This window comes from Pantherophis guttatus, chromosome 2, assembly GCF_059756535.1.
Source record: "Pantherophis guttatus breed Tessera chromosome 2, ASM5975653v1, whole genome shotgun sequence".
Classification (NCBI taxonomy): Eukaryota; Metazoa; Chordata; class Lepidosauria; order Squamata; family Colubridae; genus Pantherophis; species Pantherophis guttatus.
The window spans coordinates 64,157,542-64,181,304 of record NC_142064.1 but is presented as its reverse complement, the minus strand read 5'-3'; the positions used below and the strand labels follow the sequence as shown (position 1 = coordinate 64,181,304).

At 35.5% G+C, this 23,763-nt stretch overlaps 2 protein-coding genes and 1 long non-coding RNA gene across 12 annotated transcripts; 2 read left to right on the top strand and 1 right to left on the bottom strand.

The window, feature by feature from the left end:
• Nucleotides 1-537: 537 nt before the first annotated feature.
• HNRNPK (heterogeneous nuclear ribonucleoprotein K) lies at nt 538-14,965 on the bottom strand. Of its 10 annotated transcripts, none has more exons than XM_034410151.3 (16): nt 14,785-14,965; nt 12,522-12,578; nt 12,358-12,416; nt 11,809-11,906; nt 11,635-11,691; nt 10,310-10,353; nt 9,378-9,450; nt 8,539-8,652; nt 6,620-6,748; nt 6,009-6,310; nt 5,632-5,686; nt 3,398-3,448; nt 2,877-2,898; nt 2,715-2,797; nt 2,303-2,472; nt 538-1,600 (listed from the first exon to the last, which is right to left on the bottom strand). In XM_034410151.3, the coding sequence occupies exons 3-16, from the start codon at nt 12,404-12,406 to the stop codon at nt 1,567-1,569; spliced, it is 1,281 nt and encodes a 426-aa protein (XP_034266042.1). In that variant the 5' UTR covers nt 12,407-12,416; nt 12,522-12,578; nt 14,785-14,965; the 3' UTR covers nt 538-1,566. The 10 variants fall into 10 exon arrangements, with proteins under 10 accessions (XP_034266042.1, XP_087742208.1, XP_034266044.1 ...); XM_087886082.1 differs by having other exon boundaries at nt 538-1,540; nt 14,785-14,943; XM_034410153.3 differs by having other exon boundaries at nt 14,516-14,923.
• On the top strand, nt 3,356-6,333 carry LOC117661403 (uncharacterized). The gene is made up of 2 exons (XR_015732231.1): nt 3,356-3,518; nt 5,948-6,333. It is a non-coding gene; the product is annotated as an uncharacterized LOC117661403 (long non-coding RNA).
• A 17-nt stretch (nt 14,966-14,982) lies between the features above and the next one.
• RMI1 (RecQ mediated genome instability 1) lies at nt 14,983-19,694 on the top strand. The gene is made up of 2 exons (XM_034410150.3): nt 14,983-15,151; nt 15,648-19,694. The coding sequence occupies exon 2, from the start codon at nt 15,654-15,656 to the stop codon at nt 17,337-17,339; it is 1,686 nt and encodes a 561-aa protein (XP_034266041.2). The 5' UTR covers nt 14,983-15,151; nt 15,648-15,653; the 3' UTR covers nt 17,340-19,694.
• Nucleotides 19,695-23,763: the final 4,069 nt, after the last annotated feature.

Here is a 23,763-nt window from a genome sequence, read left to right as displayed (position 1 = left end):
GTAGCTAAGGCAGAATTAGAGCACATAGCCCTCCACTTAACCAGACTTAGAAGTGTGTATGTGGGCGAATCAATCTTCGTTCATGCAGTTTTGAAATGTGAAACTCTTCAGAATCTTCAGTTCAGCAATCTGCAGTATGTAATTCAATCTTCCTTACACCATCTGGGTCTTACTGGTTTTAACGTTTCCTATTAGTTTTTTAAAAATCATCCCACACCATCCTACAGGGTCCCTTTTATATCAGGATTTTCTCCCTGCACAGGAAACACTTGAAAATACTGTTCATTCAAAAACTAAGAACTTTTTTAAAGGAAATATTCATTCATGGAAATCCCATTGAATTCAACAAGGCTTACTTCTTGACAAGGTAATGTAAACCTAAACTGTTTTACTTATACAAGGTTGAAAGTTTTTGCATGGTCTTGAAATCTCATACCTAATTGCAAACAGGAAAGGAATGGTTTTGTTTAGCATGAAGTTAAAACACAACAAAAAACAATTAAAAAACAGGTTCTGTCACATCCACATCCACCTCAGTATTATTACAATTTTTATTTTATTCAATAAAAGAAATAACCTTGGAAACTATCAGTACAAATGGCCAGGATTTTACATGAAAACATTCAGATTGATTTAGCACACATTTCCTATGCCAGTCAATATGAAAGATACAATTATTTCATTAAAATCTTTGTACAATGGAAACATATTAAACAAATTACAGTTGAAAATGGGCAAACTTGCCAAGGCTATTATCAAGCTTTTAGTATTTTCTATAATTGCTTGCTATTAATTGACAAAACAGGTTTTATAAGATTTTATTCAAACCAATGTAACGCAATACAACAATTAGGGAAATACAACTTGAGCAACAGAAAGAAAACAATTTGACGTATGTTAATTTCTTTACACATAGCAAAGTTTAAATCAGTGCAATCAATATTCCCATTTACCAACATATTTGAATTGGTACTCTGTTTCTCCGGTATAGAGAAGGGAAAAAAAGCCAAGCACAATAAATGTAGACTGTAGAGTGTGTATTTTAAGTATGGAAAATACTCAAAGAAAGAACTGCAAGAATTGTTTCACTAAATTTATTTTTAAAATCATAGAACATTTTACAAAAGAGCGCTTACATTTCGCACGCTGCATTGAATGGATGTTGGGGTAAGCTATCAGCTACTACCCCATTTCAAAAACAAAAAAAAGTATAAAGCAGATGGGTTCACAAAGGACAGAAAACATTACAGTTTACAACCAACATAGAAAAAATAAAAATAAAATCTACCATCTCTGCTGCTGTTTCAAAATACCAAGGTTAGTTTTGCAGGCCGTCCCAGCCTCACCCACCTATATGTAAAGAACTAAAACATTACATCTGGTGACAGCAAAAATTTCACTACACCTCAAATGCAGAACACCTATGAAGCAGAGGAATGTTGGCTTTTTAAACAGAAGCAGATTTAAGAAAAAAAAAAGATGCAGGACTCCTTCAGTTCTTCACTAGTCTTAGAAAAACTTTCCAGAATACTGCTTCACACTATAAAAAAGAAAAAATATCTTGCATTAGAATCCTTCAACATCTGCATACTGCTTCACACTATAAGGAAAAAGAAAAAAAAAAGGCATGTATTAGAATGGTTGAACAAACAACTTGAATCAATATTTACAAATACATTTACAAATATAAAATTATATAAAATTATATAATATGCAACATTTATCAATTTATAATTAGCTAATCTACAGGCAAAATTAAAGTTATACATTACAAGATGCTCACTAAATAGTTGGTGTTAAAGAAAATAAAGCATGTAAAATCTAAAGCTGTTATACATGGCAGAAAAGGAAGCGGTGTGAAATGCTGCATTAACAGCAACAAAAGCTTTCAACTTGTCCTGTAGAGGCATGGACTGTGCCATATGGTAGACTGCGATTTGTTGTCACTTTAGTAATCTAAAAACAACAAAATCACTAGTCTTCCACACAGAACTAGACCAACGTCCAACTGAAATCTTCTATATTTTCTACAGGCTCTATATAAGATTAAAGTAGGTTTTTTGCAGCAGTTTTCACCAAAGAAATGAGAGCTGCTTTGGTTAAGGACACTTCCTGAAAGATTAGTTTTGAGTGCTTCTTCAATGAATCAGAATGGAAGATAGAAGAGAAAGGCATACTACTAAATTGAGAAGTTAGTATATAGTATGACTAATTTTTTTTTCTCTAAATGCTCTCTTTATAAAAACATACACACAAGCAATATATCTACATGAAATTAGTAACAACTTAAAAGGCAACTTGCCTGTTTTGCAGTAAATACTGTGCATTTTGAATCTGATCCTGTGTCCCCGTAATAGTTATTATTCGATCTTCTGAGCCCTCTAAGGGTTCGTCGATTTTGATTGAAGCTCCTGACTCGTGGCGTATCTGTTTAATCCTCTGACCGCCTTTTCCAATAATAGAACCAGCCAGCTGAAAATAAGAGTATATTTTACTGAAATAGTAACTTCTAATCCATAATTCGCTCGAAAAAAATAAGATAAATAATGACTGGTACATGCAAATGAAAAATCAAACGTATTTTCACTTATTCTCTTCATATTCTGAGCAGAGTATAAATTTGGTACTGGAACATGAGTAAACATAACAAACTCTCCTAGAAAATTGCTTTTTTTTGTTAAGAAAAGTAAAAAGGGAGGAAATTTTATACTTACGTCTTTGGGTATTGTTACTTGTGTTGTAATGATGGGTCCACCAAGATCTCCGTAAGAACCACGACCCCCTGCATAAGAATAGTCTAATTTAAAACGTATGCATCTTGCCCTTTAAACGACTAAACAATAAATTTTGTTCAATACATATGCATGAAAGCTTACCATAACCCGATCCACCCTCGAACTAACAAAAAAGGGAGAAAAACAAAGTCTAAGTTTTCATATAAGCAATTTTAAGCTATATAATTGTTACGAAAATATTTCACAAAATAAAAACTACAATTGCTGAAAGAATCTTATGTTGTGTATCTTTAGACCCAAGCTGGCATGAGAACTTTGGTTTAAGAAGTATTTAGACTTTATTTCAGATATAATCTCAAGATGAAATAGCAGGGAGAAATGTTGCAAACCGTGATTAAAGAAAGCATTATATCTGCCTATTTAGAAATACATCCCATCAAATTCAATGGTAATTATTTTCAGGGCAGAGGATTTCGGATTTTACTTCATTACCAAAATGTAATGAAATTTAGCAGCTTTTCCCTAGGGCAAGCTATTAGTAAAATTAGCTCCTGATTAATCTGCTCTTGTATCAAGAGTATGTTTAAAAGACATATTTCCTCCCTTTTCACAAACTGCAGCAAATCACCTAACTCTACAAGGGAGACAGAAAATGTACCTACCATTTCTGGTGTTTCTATGTCATCACAAGCACTGACATGACACTGCATCATCTTGCCAAGCAGAACACAGCACAAAGAAAGGGGGAGGGGAGGAAATCAGTGAGGAACTTCAAGCAAAATTGTAAGCCAAGTTCTAAATTATAGTATCTTTACAAGTGTATGAAAGCTATAGTTTTAATATTAATCATGTCAGATGAATATTGAGTTATCATAGGACTTGAGAGTATAAGAGAGTAAGAAAAACAAAGACACTCTCGAAATACTGGCAATTTAAGCATACTCATACACAAAATGTTATTTATTGCTGAGTTACAGACTGAAATACACTATGACAATGTTCATTAATCCAGACTTGCTCCAGTTATACAATAAATACAAAGAATCTTCAGTGAAGAATTTTGGATCCAATAGAGCTTCCCACTCAAGTGAGGGTCATCTGCAGCCTTAGAAGGACGATAGCAATTCAGGGCTGCAGAGGAAATCAAAGAGGAATCACCTCATTCCTTCTTCTAATGCCAATGAAAAACTACTGGGTGAATTTCTAGATCCAAAATATTTACTTCCTATGTGTATTAACTGACTGCCATAATGCAGAATCAAGCACTTCTGGTCAAAATGCTGTTACAATTTGTTGTACAATGAATAGAAATATACATCTCCTAGCTAGAGATAAAGGGACCAATATACTTCATTCTTTGGAGTTAAATTTGTTTAATTTCCAATTTATGATTTTAAAACATGTTCATTCAAAAAGCAAAGTATTAATTTCAACACCTCAATCATCATTATATTTTCTTGGTGGAACAATTCTACTGTAATTTTATGCAGACAGAATAGTTCCAGAAACATGCATATTCTGCTTTATGTAAATTAGTACATTGTACAGATTAAACATTTAAGACTTAAAAGTACAATCATACAGTTGGGAAGCAAGTTTTACTAAATCAGTGGGACTTATTCCATTATAAACAAATACAGAACTGATGAATCCTTAATCACAATTTGTCTTACTTAAAAAGCAATAGCAAAACACTCTGAATCATGATAAAAAGCAACAAGGAAAAGCAAGAACTTTTTTTAACAAACTGCTCAGTCACATATACTATTGTATTGCTGTAAACAGCACTAACAAGGTGAAACATTCTCACAATATTCAGATGTCTCAGGTATATTACTATTACATACTCAAGGGAAAAAATCCTGAACATCGAACATCAAGGCAATTATGTTATGCATGCATATGGTCATATAATACATACAAATGGTTTAAATTGCATTAACTTATAAATTAAATCAAAAATGTGTGTGCTCTCTCTATATATAGACAGAGCAAGTCTCCCCCCCCTGCAAAATTTCTCTTATTTATTTTTCAATTTCGTAAAGTAAAAGTTGGTCCCTAATAGAAGGGCTTCTGAAAGTCACTGATTTAATAAAAGGAATCTCACTGACAGAAGAGGAAAAAAGGCTATTATCATTACCTCTCCTTCCTCAGGATGCCCCCTTCCCCCCTTTTCAGGAGTAGTGGAGAACTTTGTGGCATTTGGAACAGGGACAATTAAATTCTTCCTCACCATTCCCCCCAAAAAACGAAACAAATCTCACTTGAGTTTTGGTCAAGTAATATTGCAACACAAAGAAGAAAACCGTGGAGTTAAGCCTTTCTTTGCATAAAACAGTTGTACCAATAGCCACTTAAATTGTTGCTTAACACACGTTTTTTCTGCAATAATCATTCCAAAGTACAGAATTAGTTGCTCTAAAAATTGGCAACTGCTAACAATCCAACGTCTTTTCAACATCTTAACTTCCTCATTTCATTCTCTTGCTAAGAAAATTTGGGAGAACACCCCCATTCTGTAAACAGGGAATCGCATTTGAAGTAACATTCAAATTTCAACAATAGAACTTTTTTTAACCTATTTTTTTTAACCTAAATGTAATTTTGTATTTGTTTTTAACAGTGAGAATTTATAATATTTTCTCAAACTTAAATCTTTTAAAGTTAAAAACTAGCTGAAATTTCTTCAATTAGAAGGTATAACTATTTCCTTACACATATGCCACACCAATTTTAAAAATGCATATAACCAATACAATATCTGTATTTTGAAAATCTTGCTAAATTTAAAGTTAGTTTGAAATAAAAAAGAATATTCTATCATCTCTGATATTTCTTTAGAAAAATGATACAGTATGTTCACATGGTCAGATTTATTCTATTAAACCAAACTTACCATTCCATCATAACGATCCCCAGGTCTGCCTCTTCGATCATAAGACATAAGGTCCCTTAGGAATATAAAATAAATAATTTGTAATATTTACCTGCATCATATTGCAATTCTAATTTTCTCCACTATCTCACATTTCAAAATACAGGGCCTCCAAATAAATAGCAAATTCAATTGGTGATGAGAATGAGGCACATCTGCTTTTAATTTAGCAGAATATCCGGCCATCAAAGTTGCACTTATTCCTGCTCCATTCTTACTAAAACTTGCACAAACTGCTATTTTGACTGACTTGTAATCTCTTTATCTCCATCCCTAGTTCTGCTGAACACATACCCAACAGAGATCATCCTTAATGAGTTTTAAGAAAGTAAACTTACCCGCCTCTAGGAGGAGGAGGGGGAGGAAGAGGAAGATTGCGAGCTCTGCTGCCACCTCTACCACCACGACCTGGAGGAGGTGGAGGCGGTCCTCTGCGAGGGCTCATATCATCATAATCTCTTCGTGGAGGCATGGGGCGACCACGGCCAGGAGGCATTCGATCAAAGCCCCCTCTGCCCCGCATTGGAAACCCCACAGGACGCCCTCTTCTGTCATCAAACATCATTGTAAATCCACCATAATCATAAGTTTCATCATAAAAATTGGGGTCATAAGGCTGCGCACGTCCTTTTATTGGTGACTAATATAAAAAAGAGAAACAAATAATTCAATATATTCAGTCATCTCATTTTAAACCTTTGTAAACTTTCCATTGCATTTGCTTATTAATATGCTATTCTGATTGTACTATTACAAAGAAACAATAAAACAGCAATAAAGTACTGACCAGATAATATCTATTTTAGAAATGTCTAATTAAAATCTAATCCTGTATCAGCTAAAGAGTTTTGCCTTTCTATACATTACTATATGCCTACTTATTCGATTCTAAATAGACTTTATACATAGAGGGAGATTAAGCATGTAAATGTGTTCTAAATTAAGTTACCTCTGATATAAGATCCAATATTATTTTAATGCATTCCACAACTCTATCAGGTTTTCCACCAATTAGTACCACTCTGTCAGAAGAATGAGGGCAACATTCTTGGAAAAGCTTAATAGTGGTTTGAGTGTTCTGTCAAGAAAATGAAGAAACTTTTAAGCCAGTAATTTTATTTATTTATATTCCACCTTTACTGTTTTTACAAATAACTCAAAGCAATAAACATCCATTTTTTCCTAGTGTATTCCCCTAATGTTTAATACTGCTGTTAAAACTCTGACCTTCATTAAACCCACTCTAGAATTGACTTTTTCACTACATCTGAACTGAAAAATCAATTTTGCTTGTAATGGATTTCATTTCAGTCACCTTCAATCAAATCTTTACTACTAGTCATAATTCTAGACAGCATCTTTTGCAGATGCTATAACAGCATGGAATGGAAAGTAATGCAATGTATAGAATCTCATATGCTAGCATGGAAAAGAATGAGCTGGCAGAACAATTCACCTACTGAATTGATCAATTCAGAAAGATAATCAGAACATGAATGTTCAAGAAATTCTATTGTTAACATATTCCCTTCATGAAAATAAAAAAAGCAAAGTCATATCTCCAGAACTACATGTTATAATGCAGTTTTCATTGTGTTGCTCAGCCACCATTTTAGGTAATGGAAATGAATTATCTGTACCCTGGTCTCTTTAGTGCCAAAGGTTCATTATGTACAATACAGTATCATTAATACTTTTGCAAAATTTATTCAGTTGGGCCACTTGACATAATACTTAAACATGACCTTCGTGTTCCACTGAATAATTGGCATATTCAGTGATCCTTTAGACTACCAAGAATAATGGGTACATAAACTACCACCATTACTATGAGTTGTTTCCACTTGCTAGTGTATAAGCCACACTAGAAAACATTTAGAAACTTTTAAGCAATATAAATTTCATTTGCAAAATTAAAAATAGGTTTAAGTATAGTGCTATTCAGCACTCTGAGAGATTACCCTGTTTCTCCCAAAATAAGACATCCCCTGATAATAAGCCCAATTGGACTTTTGAGCGCATGGCAGTAAGGCCAAGCGCTTATTTCAGGGTTCAAAAAAATACAAGACAGGGTCTTATTTTCGGGGAAACACAGTATGGTAATTTTAGTACTCGGTTAAAATAAAGAATTTTCTCCTTTTTTTTTTTCACTGAAAGGTAAAAGACTTTCTATATATTATAAAATATTTAGGCTTTTTGAGGTTGAGATTCTACAAGCATAGTTGACACTAAATATCACCTGTGTTTACAATGTTAGCTTTGAGGCTTTATTCTCGTAATTTCACATCACACAGCGGACTATTGTATTTCTGGCACTTACGGAGTCATTTCTGACAATTATCCAAAAACTGCAATATGCAAGATGCAGCAGCCTACACATTGATGGTACAAGCCAGTTCAGCAACAGAATAGCTACTTTTTGGATACTGCATTTGTTCCAAAAGGTGTTAGGAGTAGAATTAAGTTTTAAACTTTATATCCTTACAAGATAAACATCAAATAACTGCGGGACAGCCTCCTCCAAGCTGAATGACCTATTCATTCTGCTTGGAATTTACTTAATTCAGAAAGTGGGATTCTGAAAGTAATGATTCTCTATTGCTGTTCTTACTCTCTGGAATACTATCTCCACCAATATTACCTTTCAGAAAATAATTTTTCCCCAGGTCTTTGGAGACTTAATTTGAGTTCTTATTTAACTATTGCAGTATTTTTGGAAAATTCTTATGATCCAATTTATAAAAAGTCTGCAGATATGTAACTGGGCTGGTATAGATACACTGGAAATAAATACGCAAGAAAGAAAGCTGGCTACATCTATGCTGAGAATATAGTATTTTTAAGGCTTTCAAATGACAAGTTTGTTACCTCTCGAAGTTCTTTGATTTTAGCACCCTTGACACCAATAATTCCTCCAGCCAAACTCTGGTGAATCAATAGTCTCAATTCACAGTCAAAGTCACTTCCTTTGTAATGCTGGTACTGTTATAGAATGTAAGAAATTAACAAAACAATGATGTGAACATTAATTAAATTAGTATTTTTTAAAAATAGAGTCATATAGGTATGTTGAATTAAAACAGAGCTGTTACATGCTGTTTTCCTCTGTTCTAATTTCTAGAACTCCCCTTCTACCAGGTCTAGATTTAGTTTTTTTAATTAAAATATGTTGTGATTTGAAGAAACCCATTCTAGTTATTTGCAGTTAACGTATTCAAATAAAATTATATTTCAAACTATTGTGATACTTTGGGAGTTTGATGCTTAAAGCAAATAATCCTGCTAAGGGCTTTACATTAATAGATTTTCCACCGAGCTGTTTTTATTTTTTTTACATCAAATAGTCATATATATTGGAAGACCAAATAACCCTTACTTATTAGTATGTGATTAGACAATGACCTTTATAGTGCCTGAAATGTTAAAATATTATATGCTTTTGCTAATGGGGGTGGATAGAAAATGCCTACTATGAGGTCTTGGAAAATGGCTGTCAATCAGTTCAAGAATACTGAATTAGGTACGATTATGATCTTAGTTGGCAGAAGAGAGCTTCCTAGTTCCTGAAATTCCAATATACAATTCTTCTATATATGCCACCACCTTTAGACATGCTTTCTCGTGTTAATTGGTGAAATTCACTATCAAAACAAATGCATCCAGATGTAAAGATTCGATTATGTAATGTGAAATAGATGAATACCTACCTCCTCCAATGTTGGGATAATTTTCTTCAGAATTTCTCCAATTGTTTCAATATCTGCACTTATACTCAGTATACTGTTAAATCACATCAATGTGTTACAAAAAGAGGGGAGGGGGAAATGAAGTAAGTTATATATTCATATGTATGCAGATTATAAATCAATTCATAGAACAGAACCTACAGTTAATATTCCCCACTTAATTCTGTTTACTGAAGATACAGAACATGCACCTTTGTTTATGCCCAATATTATAAATGGTATAAGTTTAAAATAAGGTTTGGGAGATAGCGAATGAGTTTCTTGGAAGGAGTCAGATTAAGTGGACAAGATACTGATGAAGAATTGAAAGCAGGAGTGAATATTCATGTTCCCCGCCACCATTAATTTAGGACACCCTCGCTATTACATTGTTAAACTGGCACACCTTCTCATAAGGAACGTGAATATGCAAGAGGTGAACACTGTATTTGGAATAGGGTTATGAGACCAGTTAAAAATTAGATTACTAATGGGCTCTGCAAGAAAAGAAATACAAACGCAAGACAAAAAGACAACACAAATGAGAAGTGAAGGAGAGTGAACCAGGAGTTAGCATTTCATCAGAAAAATTATGAACAGGCAATGCTGAGGGAGCAAGGTGGGCCACAAAGACAGAGCAGAGCGAGAGACTATTTTGAAACAATCTGATTTACAATGCAGAAAATATACAATTGAAGCTGTGCTCCTTCCATTGAAATAAAATTAGTGGTTTGTTGGGTGGGCAACTCACGTAAAAGTTCAGTGACAAAAAGACTTAATGGGGAAAATAAGACAGAAAACTTAAAAACAATACACCGTCTACGGGGATACTATTTAATTATATAAAAGGCAGGTAATAATATACATTTCTCTCTTTCTAATCAGGCAGTGAGGCATAAACTGTTGGGACATACCGCTCGGGGCCACTGCTGTCTGGGACTGAAACACTGGCATTGTACTGCATTGGTCATTGGCGTTCGTGGATGTTGGCAATGGGCATGGGCATTCAATCAGAAGTTGTCAAGTAAGGCACCCGTTTGGCAACGAGCACATTTTTGGGCATAGCCAACCAGGGTTTTCACATGGGCGTTCAGGGGCGGATGGGCCAACGTCATGGTGGGCAACGCAGGGGCAAGTCGATCCAGTACATGGGCAACGGAGAGATATATGGCCAAAAAAACAAGGAGAGGGAAGAGGGGGAAAAGCAATAAATTTTAATTTAATACAAACTATACTCATTACAAGCTTAAGTTGTTCTGAAGACTTAACACAATAACGGATAGCTACATTGACTGTGGCTTAACAGTTATGGACCGTAATAATGAGTTACTTGGCCTAAACTATTTTGAATGTTAAAAGTTGCAGTAGCAGGCTGGCTCATGAGGGTAGACACAAGATCTGTAGAGATTCAGTTTACTGAAATCCTGGGAAATAGGGAAAGCCACTACTAATCCAGGAATTATGTGTATGAAATCTGGATTTAGGTATGTGAAATTTTAAGTACACTAGCTTCAGAAAGGTCAGTTAATGTACAAGTGATTACTACCCAGTCTTTGCTTATACCTCAGATCTAGTAACTAAAGGTTGACAGTTATAACATTCTACAAGAGTTTATTTTACAATATAATGAAAATATCAAACACAATGTGAAACAATGTAGTGCCAAATAATTCATTAAATACGAGTATTACTATATTGAAAAAATTGATTATGCACAATAAAAGATATTGCTTTTTACAAAGTTTGGTGCTAAACTATAAAGCTTAGATAATGCTAAACGTGTCTATTCACAAGAGTCAACCCACTAAAAATGTGTAAATATATTTAAAGTTATATTCACGTAAAATTTCTTCCAGATGAGAATATAGCTACCATGCTGATTCTATATATAAAATACTCCGATGAATCTTTCTCTATTAGAGAAATAAGCTTGGTGCACAAAAAGCATTGTATACCTAAGTAAAGAATAGTAATCTATAATGTCTTCTAAAAACTATTTTTAACGAATTTTCAAATATAAAAAATTAAATATGCTACCACTCTTTGTAAAGTTACTGTAAAATAAAGGATAGGAATCTCATCATATTACTTTATGTCTTAATTCTAAAAACGAATTGTGAGACTTGAGTTTAAAGATGGTTATAAAGGCTTAGACTAGCCTATTACTTAAATTATGCATTACTAGAAATATATTAATGCTATGTTTTGCAAAATAAGGGTTTAGTTTGTAAATACTCACGTCTGTACGAAGTGCTTTAATATTTTTGCCACCTTTGCCAATTACTGCTCCAGCATTCTAAAAAGAAATATTATGAAGTAGTTTAAGATTTCCTAAATAGCTTCAATAAAGAATAAACACTGGGGGGGAGGGGGAGGGGGATAGGGGTCAAAGTAAATTAGAAAATAAACATACTTTACTCTGAAGCAGAATGCGCAGTTCCACCATCTCATCAGTGTTCCTTGACCTTTTGAAGGCCTGTTCCTCTTCTATATCCTCAGCTGGTCGTTTGCCTAACATTTAAGAGAATAAACTGTTTACAAAAAATGCTTTTTAATAGCTTCTTGAAGCATGGAAGCACATGTATCTTTATTTCATGCACCAATAATTTAGTTATCTATCATACACCCTATCATCATTACCAAAAGAGCATTGACAAAGCCCTCTAGGATTGGGGAAGATAAATATTTCAAATGAATAAATGAACTTTTTCGGGTCTTTTAAATTCAATTTTAATCAAAATTATAAAAATGAAGATGTAATAGTCTGAAATCTCAAACAGGATTTTGTGAATGTGTTACAAAAATAAAAATTGATAGCCAAACAAATTTACACTAATCCCTAAGCCCTCATCTGAAATACAGGGAGCATGTTTCAAGTTCCAGTAACGGTTATGGGGCTCATAATAAATCCTATGATATAATTAATATTGTAAATTTACTATTTTATCGTTTATAAACTTACCATTTGTCTCTGTGTTAGTAAAGGTCTCCTCTTGCTGTTCAGTCTCCATTGTTTTCAAACTTGAAGACAAAACCGATTAAATATAAATATACCGAAGTGCTCAAACAGAATCCTCAGCTTTTAGAGAACATGACAGAGGTTAGCAACGGGTTGCCAGCACTTACCAGTATTATATATCTTTGCCAAGTAAATCTTCTGGGCGGGATCAACAATCACGTAGCCTATGAAAAGCAGCATACATGAATGGATGATCTTGTTAATTTACAGGGGAGTGCGTGTATGGAGTCAGTCTTGACTCCTGGCAGCTACATGGACAAGGATTTTCATAAGTGATTTGTTACTGCATTTTTCCTAGAGCTGAGGAAAAGTGACTAGTCTAAACTCACTCTGCTGACCTCCATCCCTAAAGTAGGACAAAACTCAGGTTTCCTGGCTTCTAGTCCAGCACCTTAACCACTAAACTGAACTGGCTCTCAATTTACAAGTTAGGCTGCAAGAATTAACATAAAAAGTGAATCAGTAAATATATTTTAGCAAATATATTGCTGTTCTGCAGCATTTATTCCTTTGACTAACTTTATTAACAGACCATGTATTTTAGTTGGCACAAATTAATTTTAACCATTTTAATTTCAATCTGAAAGCACAACTATTGTTAAAAAAAAAGATCACATCCTGCTACTTCTTTTTCTTACGAAGTGCAGGTTGCCTGCTTTGATAGCTAAAATTTATTTCTATATATGTATAATTCTTTTAACAAGCAAACTATTACATTGGATAGGTCATCAAACTAAATTTCAGGATATGTAATTTTATATATGTTTGTTATAATCTCTTTATTAAATATTATTAAATTGCCCTTTAGCTCATCTTGGAAGAACAATGAATGCAAGTTCAACCCAGAATTGTAAAATAAGATGATCTGAACTGTTTTAGATGAACTTACAATTAATGTACAATTAGGACACAAAATGTTGTAACATTGAAATAAGAGAAATCAACCGATAATTTTAAAATTGCAATGAGTCTGGTATTGCTACAAAGTACAATATTTCTTCACGTTTAGTACAACCTCATTACAACTGGTAAAATATATGCCCATTGCGCACAAAGGATTTTGGTTATGTATTTGAGGGGGGGAAAATACTATTTACAGTCCTTTTAGTAATCGACAGGAGCAACAGCTATATTGGAGAGGTCGCGTCAAACATGATTAACTGTAAACCCTGGTTGAAGGCGAAGAAAAGGAGCCTGGGCTATAAAGCAATACTGTTCAAAACCGATCTCCAGTTCTCTCTCTCAATCACGCGAATTGCGAGCAGGATGGACAGCAGGAACCAGTGGCTCGTTTCTGGCTCTGACAAGGCAGGCCTGATTTAACCATCTTATCCTAAACGACTTCCTCCCTACCACGATGATACAAAAGGTGAAGCCTCGTCGCGACCAGAAATTGTGCAATCTCGAGACTATCTCGGATGAAATGCCAACTAAAAATGGCGGCTTTTAACGCCAGCTTGAGCAGTAATGGCGATCACGAGCTGCTGAGGAGGAGTCCCGAGCGGAAGAAGCACCGCCACGCGGCAGCTCCAGAAACACGGGATTCAAGAAGACACAAAAGATGCCTGGAACCTCCTTGCCCATTTTTTCCTCTTTTTCCAGGGAAGGCGAAGAGGGCGCTGGGGCCTACCGAGGTCCGTCCCAATCGACGGGGCCACCAAGGAAAGGGAACGCCTCGCGCTCTCTCCTCCTCGCCCCTCCCAACTACAACCAGCCGCCATGATTCCTGCACCAGGAGGCACTGGGGACTACCGGGCTTGAAGCCCGTTCACCTCCTTGCCAGCCATGCGGCACTCGCAATCGACAGTGGAAGGTTAAAGGATAGCCGCAGGCCGAAAACCGCCTCTCTCGCCGTGGTATAAAAACACCGGCCCACCCCTCAACAGAAGACGTTTGCCCATTTTAAACACGTACCGGTTAATTTCGTAGGCCTAAGTATGTGGACACTACATATATAGTTCCCACCTACAAAAGGTGGAAGGGCGTTAACGGTCAGTCCGGTAAGCTCGCCCGGTTTCCTCACCAGGCAGCGGACTAAACGCCGCCGAAGCTGCTTCCCAAGTACGATAAGAGCTCAAAAAGCAAGAGCGCGCGCACTCACCCGCGCTACTGTCGCTCCTATTCGCTCGCCTGCTGCACTCCTGAATCCTTATTGGCTGTCACAGGTGTCGTTCTTTACCTGGGAACACTATTGATTTATCACTCCCGCCCTCCGTGGCAACTGTCGGCGCGCCGCTACCGCTAATTCTGCTTCAGGCTGTTAAAGCGCGGCTGACGCTGTAACGTACCAGTATATATATCTAGATCTATCGCTCCTTCTACCTATCTTCTCTGTTTCCTTTCGCCCCTGTTTAGAGAGTGGGTACTTACTGTGGGGGAGGGGAGAAAAAGAACGTTTAAAAAAAATCGATCCCAACCGCTTTACAGTCGTTACCGCTGCTTCAAGGAGAGCGAAATTGACCCTAATCAGTGCGCGCGAGGGGAAAAACAAAATGGCGTCGGCGAAAACTCCGCCTCGTCCTCACAGTCGATAATGGACAGGGGGAGGAATTCTCGCGAGAGCTGAGGAAGTTTGGTTCTCGGTCCGCTTTGGCGCTTAAAACAAAAGGAGGCGGGAGAAGGGGGGAAAAAAAGGGCCGGACGTCGGTGCTGTGGGGACCAAAAGAGAGCCAGGTGCTCCTCACCTCGTGGGGCTGGGGCCTTAGGGTTACATGGGCGCGTTCTTCTCGCAGAAGTGGTAAGAGAAGAGAAAGTCTTCGGGTTTCTCACCAACAACACTGAAATCGAACATCCTTGAGGGGAGGGAGGGGAATCTGCAAGAAGCCCGAAAACAGCATCTTGTTTACCTATAGCTAAAATTGTATTGATTTGCACACTTTTAATTGGACCATAATTGTGCAGTTTAGTCCCAAGTATAGTTTTTAGACGATATCCTATTGCTGTTCAGATAATATATTTGGATGGCAGTGTTTACTGCGGGTTTCTATGCGTGTTTTATTTAAAACAAGCCACCTGATAAATGAGTTTCTTAGTGGGACACCATTATATTGCTTTCCTTCATAAGAAATAATCTGCTTCATGGTTTTAAATTTAAGAGAATCAACGATATGAGAGAATAGAATAAGGCATTATGAAACTCATGCACAAAAAAATCTGCCAATAACCCTCCCCAAAGATTTATGTAATGCCATTTTTTTAAAAAAAATAATCCTTTTTTTCCTTTTTTATCTTAGAAGAAAATGACCACATCAGGTGTTGCACTAAGAGTGGAAACTTGGCTTTTATCTACCTGGCATGTGAAAGTGCCAACTCGATGGCTAGAAGCTTGTATTGATTGGATTGAAAAAGAACATCATGGAAGCAATTTGGCTCAGGCTGCTATTAACAAGAAAGTTTTTGAGCAGTGGCTTCTTACAGATCTCCGAGATCTTGAATACCCTGTTCTGCCTGAATTCATTTTAAATGATCCAAAAGGAGAATTGAATGGCTTTTATTCGGTGCAAATTGATTCAGTTGTTGATGTGAGTCAGCCTGCTTATTCCCAGTTGCAAAAAATAAGAGGAAAAAGCACTGTAAACGAGGAAGTAACTTCTTATACACAGAGGACCTTGAGATCATGGGAGGAAAATCCTACTCGAATGCTTCTGCTACAAATGACTGATGGTATACATCATATCCAAGGTATGGAATATCAACCTATTCCTCAACTCCATAGTGGTCTACCTCCAGGTACCAAAGTTATGATACAAGGGAAAGTTGCATTTCGTTTAGGTGTTCTTTTGCTTAACCCAGAAAATGTGAAATTATTGGGCGGTGAAGTTGATAGCCTTTTAGAGACATTTGCTTTGGAGAAAGTGCTTGCCAGATTAATTGGAGAAGACTGCAGTCCTAATATTGTCAGGTCTGATACTGGCGAAAATGAAATTGCAAGGCCTGATGATGAATTAGGGCTTTCTGATGAAGAGCTTTTGGCAACTCTTGAGGAAAATGATGAAATAAGGATAAATGAAGATCCTCCTGAAAGTGGATACTGTACAAGAAGTACCAGTTTAAATTCTATTGTGCCTTCTCTTCCTCAGAGCTATGGGAACTGCTCACAACAGAGATCTGCAGAGTTAATTTCAAGAAATGAAGAACCACAAACTGTTTCAGTTCTAGAAAATATGGAAGGCGATTTTGATGGATTTTCAATGGATGATGACTTACTTTTAGTAGAAGAGATCCAGCAAGAACAGATACATGTTTTGAACACTAAATCTAGTAGAAATAATGAAGCTGTTCAAGAAAAAAAATCTAGTGAAAGAGCAATGTATAATACATTTGAAAAAAGCATGGCAGTTTTTACTACAAATCATAAAAGACAATACACCCAGAATTTAGATTGCAATAAGAAATCCTCTAAAATTTCTAATGATGGAGTAATAGATGTCAATGCAGAATTCAGATTGTGTTCTGAGCAGGTAGAGATGATAAAAATAAAGAATAAATGTCACAAAGTTGATTTGGATACCGCTCCTTTTACATATCTATCTGTTCTGTTAAATAGCAAGCGCAGAGATAATACTACTGTGAAAATCAAAGCATTTATAGTAACTCTTACAGGAAATCTCACAAGCAGTAATGGCTTCTGGAGTGTAACAGCAAAAATATCTGATGGCACAGCTTATCTAGAAGTTGAATTTGCTGATGAGATTCTTACAAGCTTAATTGGCTTTTCTGTGCCTGAAATGAAGCAACTGAGGAAAGATCCTGTCCTGTACCCAAAGCTTAAGGAGGGATTACAGAATTGCCAAACAGAACTAATAGATCTCTGTTGCTTGATGACTATTGAATTTAATGTTTGCCAGACAAAAGGAACAGTAATAGTTTTGCAAGATATTAATATAAATGATTTGAATCACTTAAAAAGACGCTTATATATTTAACATTTAGCAGCAGGTTATAATCTGAAGAAAAACCTGTATCTTAAACTAGGTGTCGATTATGGTAGTACTGTTCGAATTCATGTTCTGTTGAAGAATGGAGAAATATTTTCATGATAGCACATATTCACTCAAAATATGTATTTGTTTTTGCAATGGTTGATGTGTTTTAACTATTTCCTCAAAATAATATTTTTTAAATGTGAGAAAAATAACATTAAGAACTTGTTCCTAAGAGTTTTTCATCCTTTGCACTCTTACAGTGAGTAAAATGAAGTATACGTATTTGGAATGAACAAGTCAGTCTTCTGTTCGTGATTTTTTTACAATATTGACATGGCATTTGTATCCAGTGCATTTTGAAAAACTTGGAAGTAATTGAAATTGTTAATTAAAATATTGCCCCAATTTATCAAGTTTGGAAATTTGATAGCTCAGTCACTTGGGTACAGTATTTACATTGTATTTAGGTATTCATACAAATCTTTCGAAATAAAATTTATTCAAAGTAGCATGGAGGTGATTTATGAATAAATAAATTTATGAAGCCATTTTAACCTGTTATCTGACAGGATGTCTCTAACAAAGAATATGATAAATGAGCCAGCTGCAGGGTCAGTGGAGAGGGTGAGAATAATTAGACATGATGAGAGCCGGGTTGAGTATTTTTAAGGAAGAAAACGGAGATAATGAAGGGATGTTTTTAGATTTGATTTGCTACTTTAGTATAAAATACTTCTATTATGCTTTTTGGAAGCTTTATGAAAAGGAAATTGTTTTTCTAGCAATTTGCTATCTACCGCAATAAATTATTTGCACTTTAAAATAAGTGTAGACTTGATTTCTCTTTGCAATAGTTTTTTTTTTTTTAATGATATAAATTATTTTCTCCTAAAGTTAATATACAGTATTTTGGCAGTTGTATGTTGACTAAGAACATTAATAGGGAGTTAAAATAAAAGCTATCCTCAGCAGTGTCATGCATTCTTTTTCATTTTTATTCAAGGTAGTTCTCATGTAGCAGTACAATAGGACTTCAATTTAAATGGGAAAAAACTGCAGTTTTATGATAAAGAAATGGGGATGGGGTTAAATAGAGACCAGGTATCCATTGTCTAGGTCCTGTTTAGGATATTATCTTTTCTATGGGTTGGATCTATGTTTAGTCAAGAATAGGGAAAACACTGTTTTATGTTATGTATGGTATCTATTTTTTATAATCCGATGCCATTGAAATGGATTGGCACCACAACTTCCTGGTAGTTGTAGTCCTAACCCATTCGGAACATGCCTGATTGGGAAACGCTGCATAATTAATTTTCTGTTGCCTATAGTCATTCAATATTAATCCCAATGCTTTTTAATTATTTTTCAGATAAAATGTTTTAAATCTAGCAAACTGATGGGAAAGGAAAAATGACAAGTAGCTGCACTATACAGGTTGCATAACGGGGTTTCCAATTGTGAAATTTTCCATTAATGTTTTTATTCCAGGTATAGTCATCAAATTTTAGAAGGACATCCAATTACATAGTGGGGGCTACCAGCTGGTGAAATTCTCTATTAATGCTATTACTAAAGCAAAACAGAACTCTTCAGTAACAAATGAGATTGGAGAATAGGCTATTGATTTTTTTTTAAAAGTAGAATTGGAAGGTACACTTGAAAAGAGTCCCTGGAACTCTTGAAAAAATTCTTAGAATTCTAGATAATTTGCTCCTGAAGGACATCTGTTAAAGTATGTTAAAAAATTAAAATGTATCTTAGTTTCCCAAAGTTATATAATGAGGCTGAAAAATAATGGCTTGCTTAAGGAGTCCAAAATAAGGTATTTCTTATTGCAATAGTAACAAAATTATTCCCTCATCAGGTTAATTTTGAAGTGGAATAGAATATTCAGTATTAGTCAAACCACACATACTATGTTCAAGTATTTATGTTAAACTTTAAAAGGATAGTAACCATTGTATACTGCATAGTAGGGGATACTAATTGGTGAAAATTCTAGAAACCAGTCCAGATTTAAGGATTCTTCCTCTGAAGTTTAAAGAAGGCAGGATAGCAGAATTGAGATGATTCATGGTGAAACTAGTGAGCTGATCACTTGCAACTGTCTGCATTAAACTGTTCGAGATTTGTTTACTAACCTGTTTATCATAAACACCTGTAGTTGGTTAAACATTTTTCAAGTGCTACATCATCTTAATCTGTAAGAAAAAAAATAATTACTAAATTTTGTTTAGCCTACTAAGCGCCACAGTTTGTAGAGGCTGCACATTCATGCATAATAAATGCTTAAGCATTAGATGTAGTTTCTTTTGTTCATTTTGTTATTTATTAAAGTGTTTTAGTCTGGGATGTCTGTTTGATTTAATGCTTTTAGTTTTTATGTTATTTATATTTTTTTATTCCACCCAGGGAACACTGGAGTTGGGTGGTCAATAAATTTGAATAACCAAATAAAGATTATAACAGAAATAAGGTCTTTTATCCTCCCAGTTCAAATTAAATACTAAAGGAATGTCTTTGATTTGCAGTAATTTAAACACATATTTAGAAACAACAATGTAAGAAAATACACTATTCAGAATCATCGCCACTATACAAATACAAACACACAGTATTAAGAATGGACTTCAGTAATGTAAATACTTGATATATTACAAAGAATCAAAAAGGAAAGGAATGGGGCTTGGAGATCATTTATTCCAACTCCTTGCCCAATATAATCTTACAGAGCCTGTGAAAATGGCAATTAAACCTTTGACTAAACATATCGAGAAACAGTCTTCCACTGTTGCAGTACTGTACTGTTAGGTTTTTGTTTTTTTTTGCCTGATAACCAATTATCTAATTTAAACCAGTTTCTTCTATCTACTGGAAGAAATCTAAGCACTTTGGCTCCAGCTTCTATATAGCAGCCCTTCAGGTACTTAGACAGCTATCATGTCTCAATACAGTCTCCTCCCATCTTAAATATATTATTCTTTTTCCCATAAACTTTTCCTTCCAAGCCAAGATACCTCAATTTAACAATGTCTTTCCTAAATTGTAAAGCCTAGATTTGTATCCATAGTGGAAAGTTTGATAGTTGATCTTGATAGTTATTTCTAATACAATATAACCCAAATTTTTTTGTAGTTGTATCACAGTATTTGCTCATGTTCAGTTTGTGCTCTACCAAGATATCCAGATCTTTTTTATCTGTTCTGCTGAGGACAAGTATCCTCAGTTAATGAACATTTGTTCAGTGATCGTTCAAAGTTAACAGCGGTGCTGAATGAGTCCTCAAAGTTCTGGCTGTTCCAGCACCCCAGCAATCGTGTGACTGCGATCTGAGTGCTTGGGTGCCCAGCTCACACCTAACAATGGTTGCAGCATCCCATAGTCCTATGATTGCCAGATGCAACCTTCCATGGTGGCTTTCCACAAAAACATCGAGAGAAAATTCATCAGGGAAGATGGCAAATTGCTCAGATAAGTCTCTTGCACCTGACAGGAGCCACCCCACTCCACACTGCACACCACACTAGCTCTTCACACTTGCTTATACTGTATATCCTCCCACACCCAGCAGCAACAGCCCCAAGCCACACTGCTGGCCCTGCATCAGCCCTTTGCACACGTCCCCTGCCATGCAGTACTACTCGCCTGACAGCCTTCTTGCAAGCTGCCTGGGATGTGCAACTTCCACACTGGTTCCCCAGTGATTATGCTTGTTGTAAAATGGCAGGGAGTTGTGAGGAGGTCCTTGCTTAATGTTCTGTGAATCTTTTAACGACAGCAGAAGGTATTGCCAGGATTGCTGTTCCTAAGTGATGTAGGCACATGATTTCACATTTTACAGCTGCAATGGAATGGAAATTCCAGTCCCAATTTTCATAGTTAATCAAGAACTAACTTTATGGTCCTTCAAACACATCTTATACTAATGATTGACTTTTGGTTGAACTAGCTTTTCCAGCAGATATTCGTGGACTATGCCCTAAATTTTATCTAATGTGAAATACATTTTTAAAAAAAATCTTATTGCAGCCACGTAAAACTAACATTAAAAAGTTAAATGTATTTTATGCATGTATGATCTTTTTATACATATCAACGGAAATACAATTTTCCTGTTTGCAACCAACTTCTCTCACTGAAATAAAAAATGAAAGTTACTCCATCAGGTACATTCCTAGCTCAAACGGGGGAAAGAAGTCATAGGAAGAAAGATGGCATATAGCTTTTAAAAATGCTTTGTAAATTTAAGACATAAAGCCATAAACAGCATGAGAATGATGATTTGGGAATTAACTATCTGTTATGCTTTCCATAATAACAGGAAAAACCCATATTGTAAATTCTCACTTAATTCCAGATCTAGATCAGCTCCAGAACTGCCTAACTAGATAGCAGTCACATTGTTAGGAACAGGGCTTGATAAATAATGCAGAAATCTCATTTACAGGATAAGGGAACTCTACTGAATTTTCACATTCTGTTTTTAAAACTGAATTTATTCTCTTTTTCAGCATCTTCTCCTGCTGTGCAGCTATAATTTAGGAGTATTATGTCCTGTCACTACTTCATTTGTAAGCATTCAAGGCCTGCTAAGTAATTACTGAATAACCTTCTAATGAAATGCAGTAGAGGATTCTAATTAAATTGAAAAGTTGCTTAACATCTATACCACTTAAAATGAGATTTTGCTAAACATGGGTCATAATGAGTTCTCAGAATACATTACTAACATGTATAAATGCCAGGGTCAACACGGAATATTGCCTCCTGGGTCTGCGAGAAGAGGTTTTATAGGCAAAATAAACAAAGTACACCAAAATTAGAACAATATTATACTGCTGGGAAAGTGAAATGATGTAAATATATATAACGAACGCTAGGAGAGTGGCATGCAGCATGAAATTAATCCTACAATAAATAATTCAAGATATATTTTAAAGGTAAACAATGTAAGCCTGTTTATGTATTCCTAATTAGCAAAAAACCAAAACCCTAGTAAAATACAATTAAGGTTAGGTTTGCTATTTTTTTTTACCAGTATTATGGACATTTTCCACACCGTTTCTTAACTACAGTTATTTCTATATTGTACTATATTGTACTAACCTCTACTATGCTAAATAATATCTAACTATTTGGAGAATTTTTAAGTGTGGCCAAAGGCTTTTGGGCTCCCAATGCAATATTTCTTCCAAATATATGGTTATTCTCTTTTTGTTTGATAACGATTATCAAATTAGTTCAAGCTCGACATATTGTGTCATTTTAGAGTTGAGCTGTAACAGTCCAGCTCCCTCATTGGGGCAGCCTGTATCGAGAGAAGCAGCAAACTGTAGCTCAATAACATCTGAACTGCAGATAGTTTGCTAGGGTGTTACTATAATTTCCCACAAATTATCTGTTGTAAAAGGTGTCTTTGCACATGCATTTTTAAAACATTACAAATCTCTCTCCCCCGCCCCCAATTCTTAAAAAAGGATGCCAAATAGATAATACTCTGCCATCTTTACTGCAACAGGGAAACACAATGGAAACACACACCAGATCTAAGGGGAATAGACAGATAGGTGTCTGCACTCCAGTCCACACAATGCCTCTTGTAAAAAGCACCCTCAAAAGCACAGTAAACAAAGTTTACCATGCATAACCTTTGTCTGATAACATCTGATCTGTAGGATAAAATCTGATCTATTGTTGACCATCAGGATGGTAGGATCTCTCCAAAAGTTGCCACTGATTTGTAATTAAGAGAAAATTACTAACCATGTGGGAAGGAAGAATGCTTTTATTAATCCTGCTGTAGTATTAAATTAAGACAATTTTTAAAATGTCCTGGTCCATTTCACTTTGTCTTAGCTACATCTATTTTTTCAAGTGCAGCTCTCCGCAAGCCAGTCAAATATCAAATATAACTCTAGGCCTGAAAAGATTCTTTCACTAATTGACAAATTCCCTGACTCAGTGCCTACAAGCTAGAGTAAGGAAGAGACAAACACCAGTGACCAAAGAGTTGCAAAATCTATCCAGGAAGAAATTTTATGTTATTCAAAAGACTTTTGCCACAAGAGTTGCTTTTCTCAACCTCCCTCAAAAACTGCAGCTTCTCTAAGAGGTGCCTATACCTGCGTCTAGCTGTCCAAACTAGACACATATACACGTCCTTTCCTCTGTGAATTTTGAAAGAATGGGCTGGCACTTACCCGTATGTTGCCAGTGTTTGCTTTTGTCAGTGGCAATGCTCTTGTTCTTTAGCACTTATATGATAAAGTAGAATTCAGCATTTTATGTTGTTAGAAAAGATGTATTGGCTTTATCTACTACACAGGCATACAGTAGATATAACAAACTTTCCAGAGGATGGAGACGGCAATTTTATTGTATACTAAAAAAAAAAGAAAGTTAATGATCAACTTATGCTTCT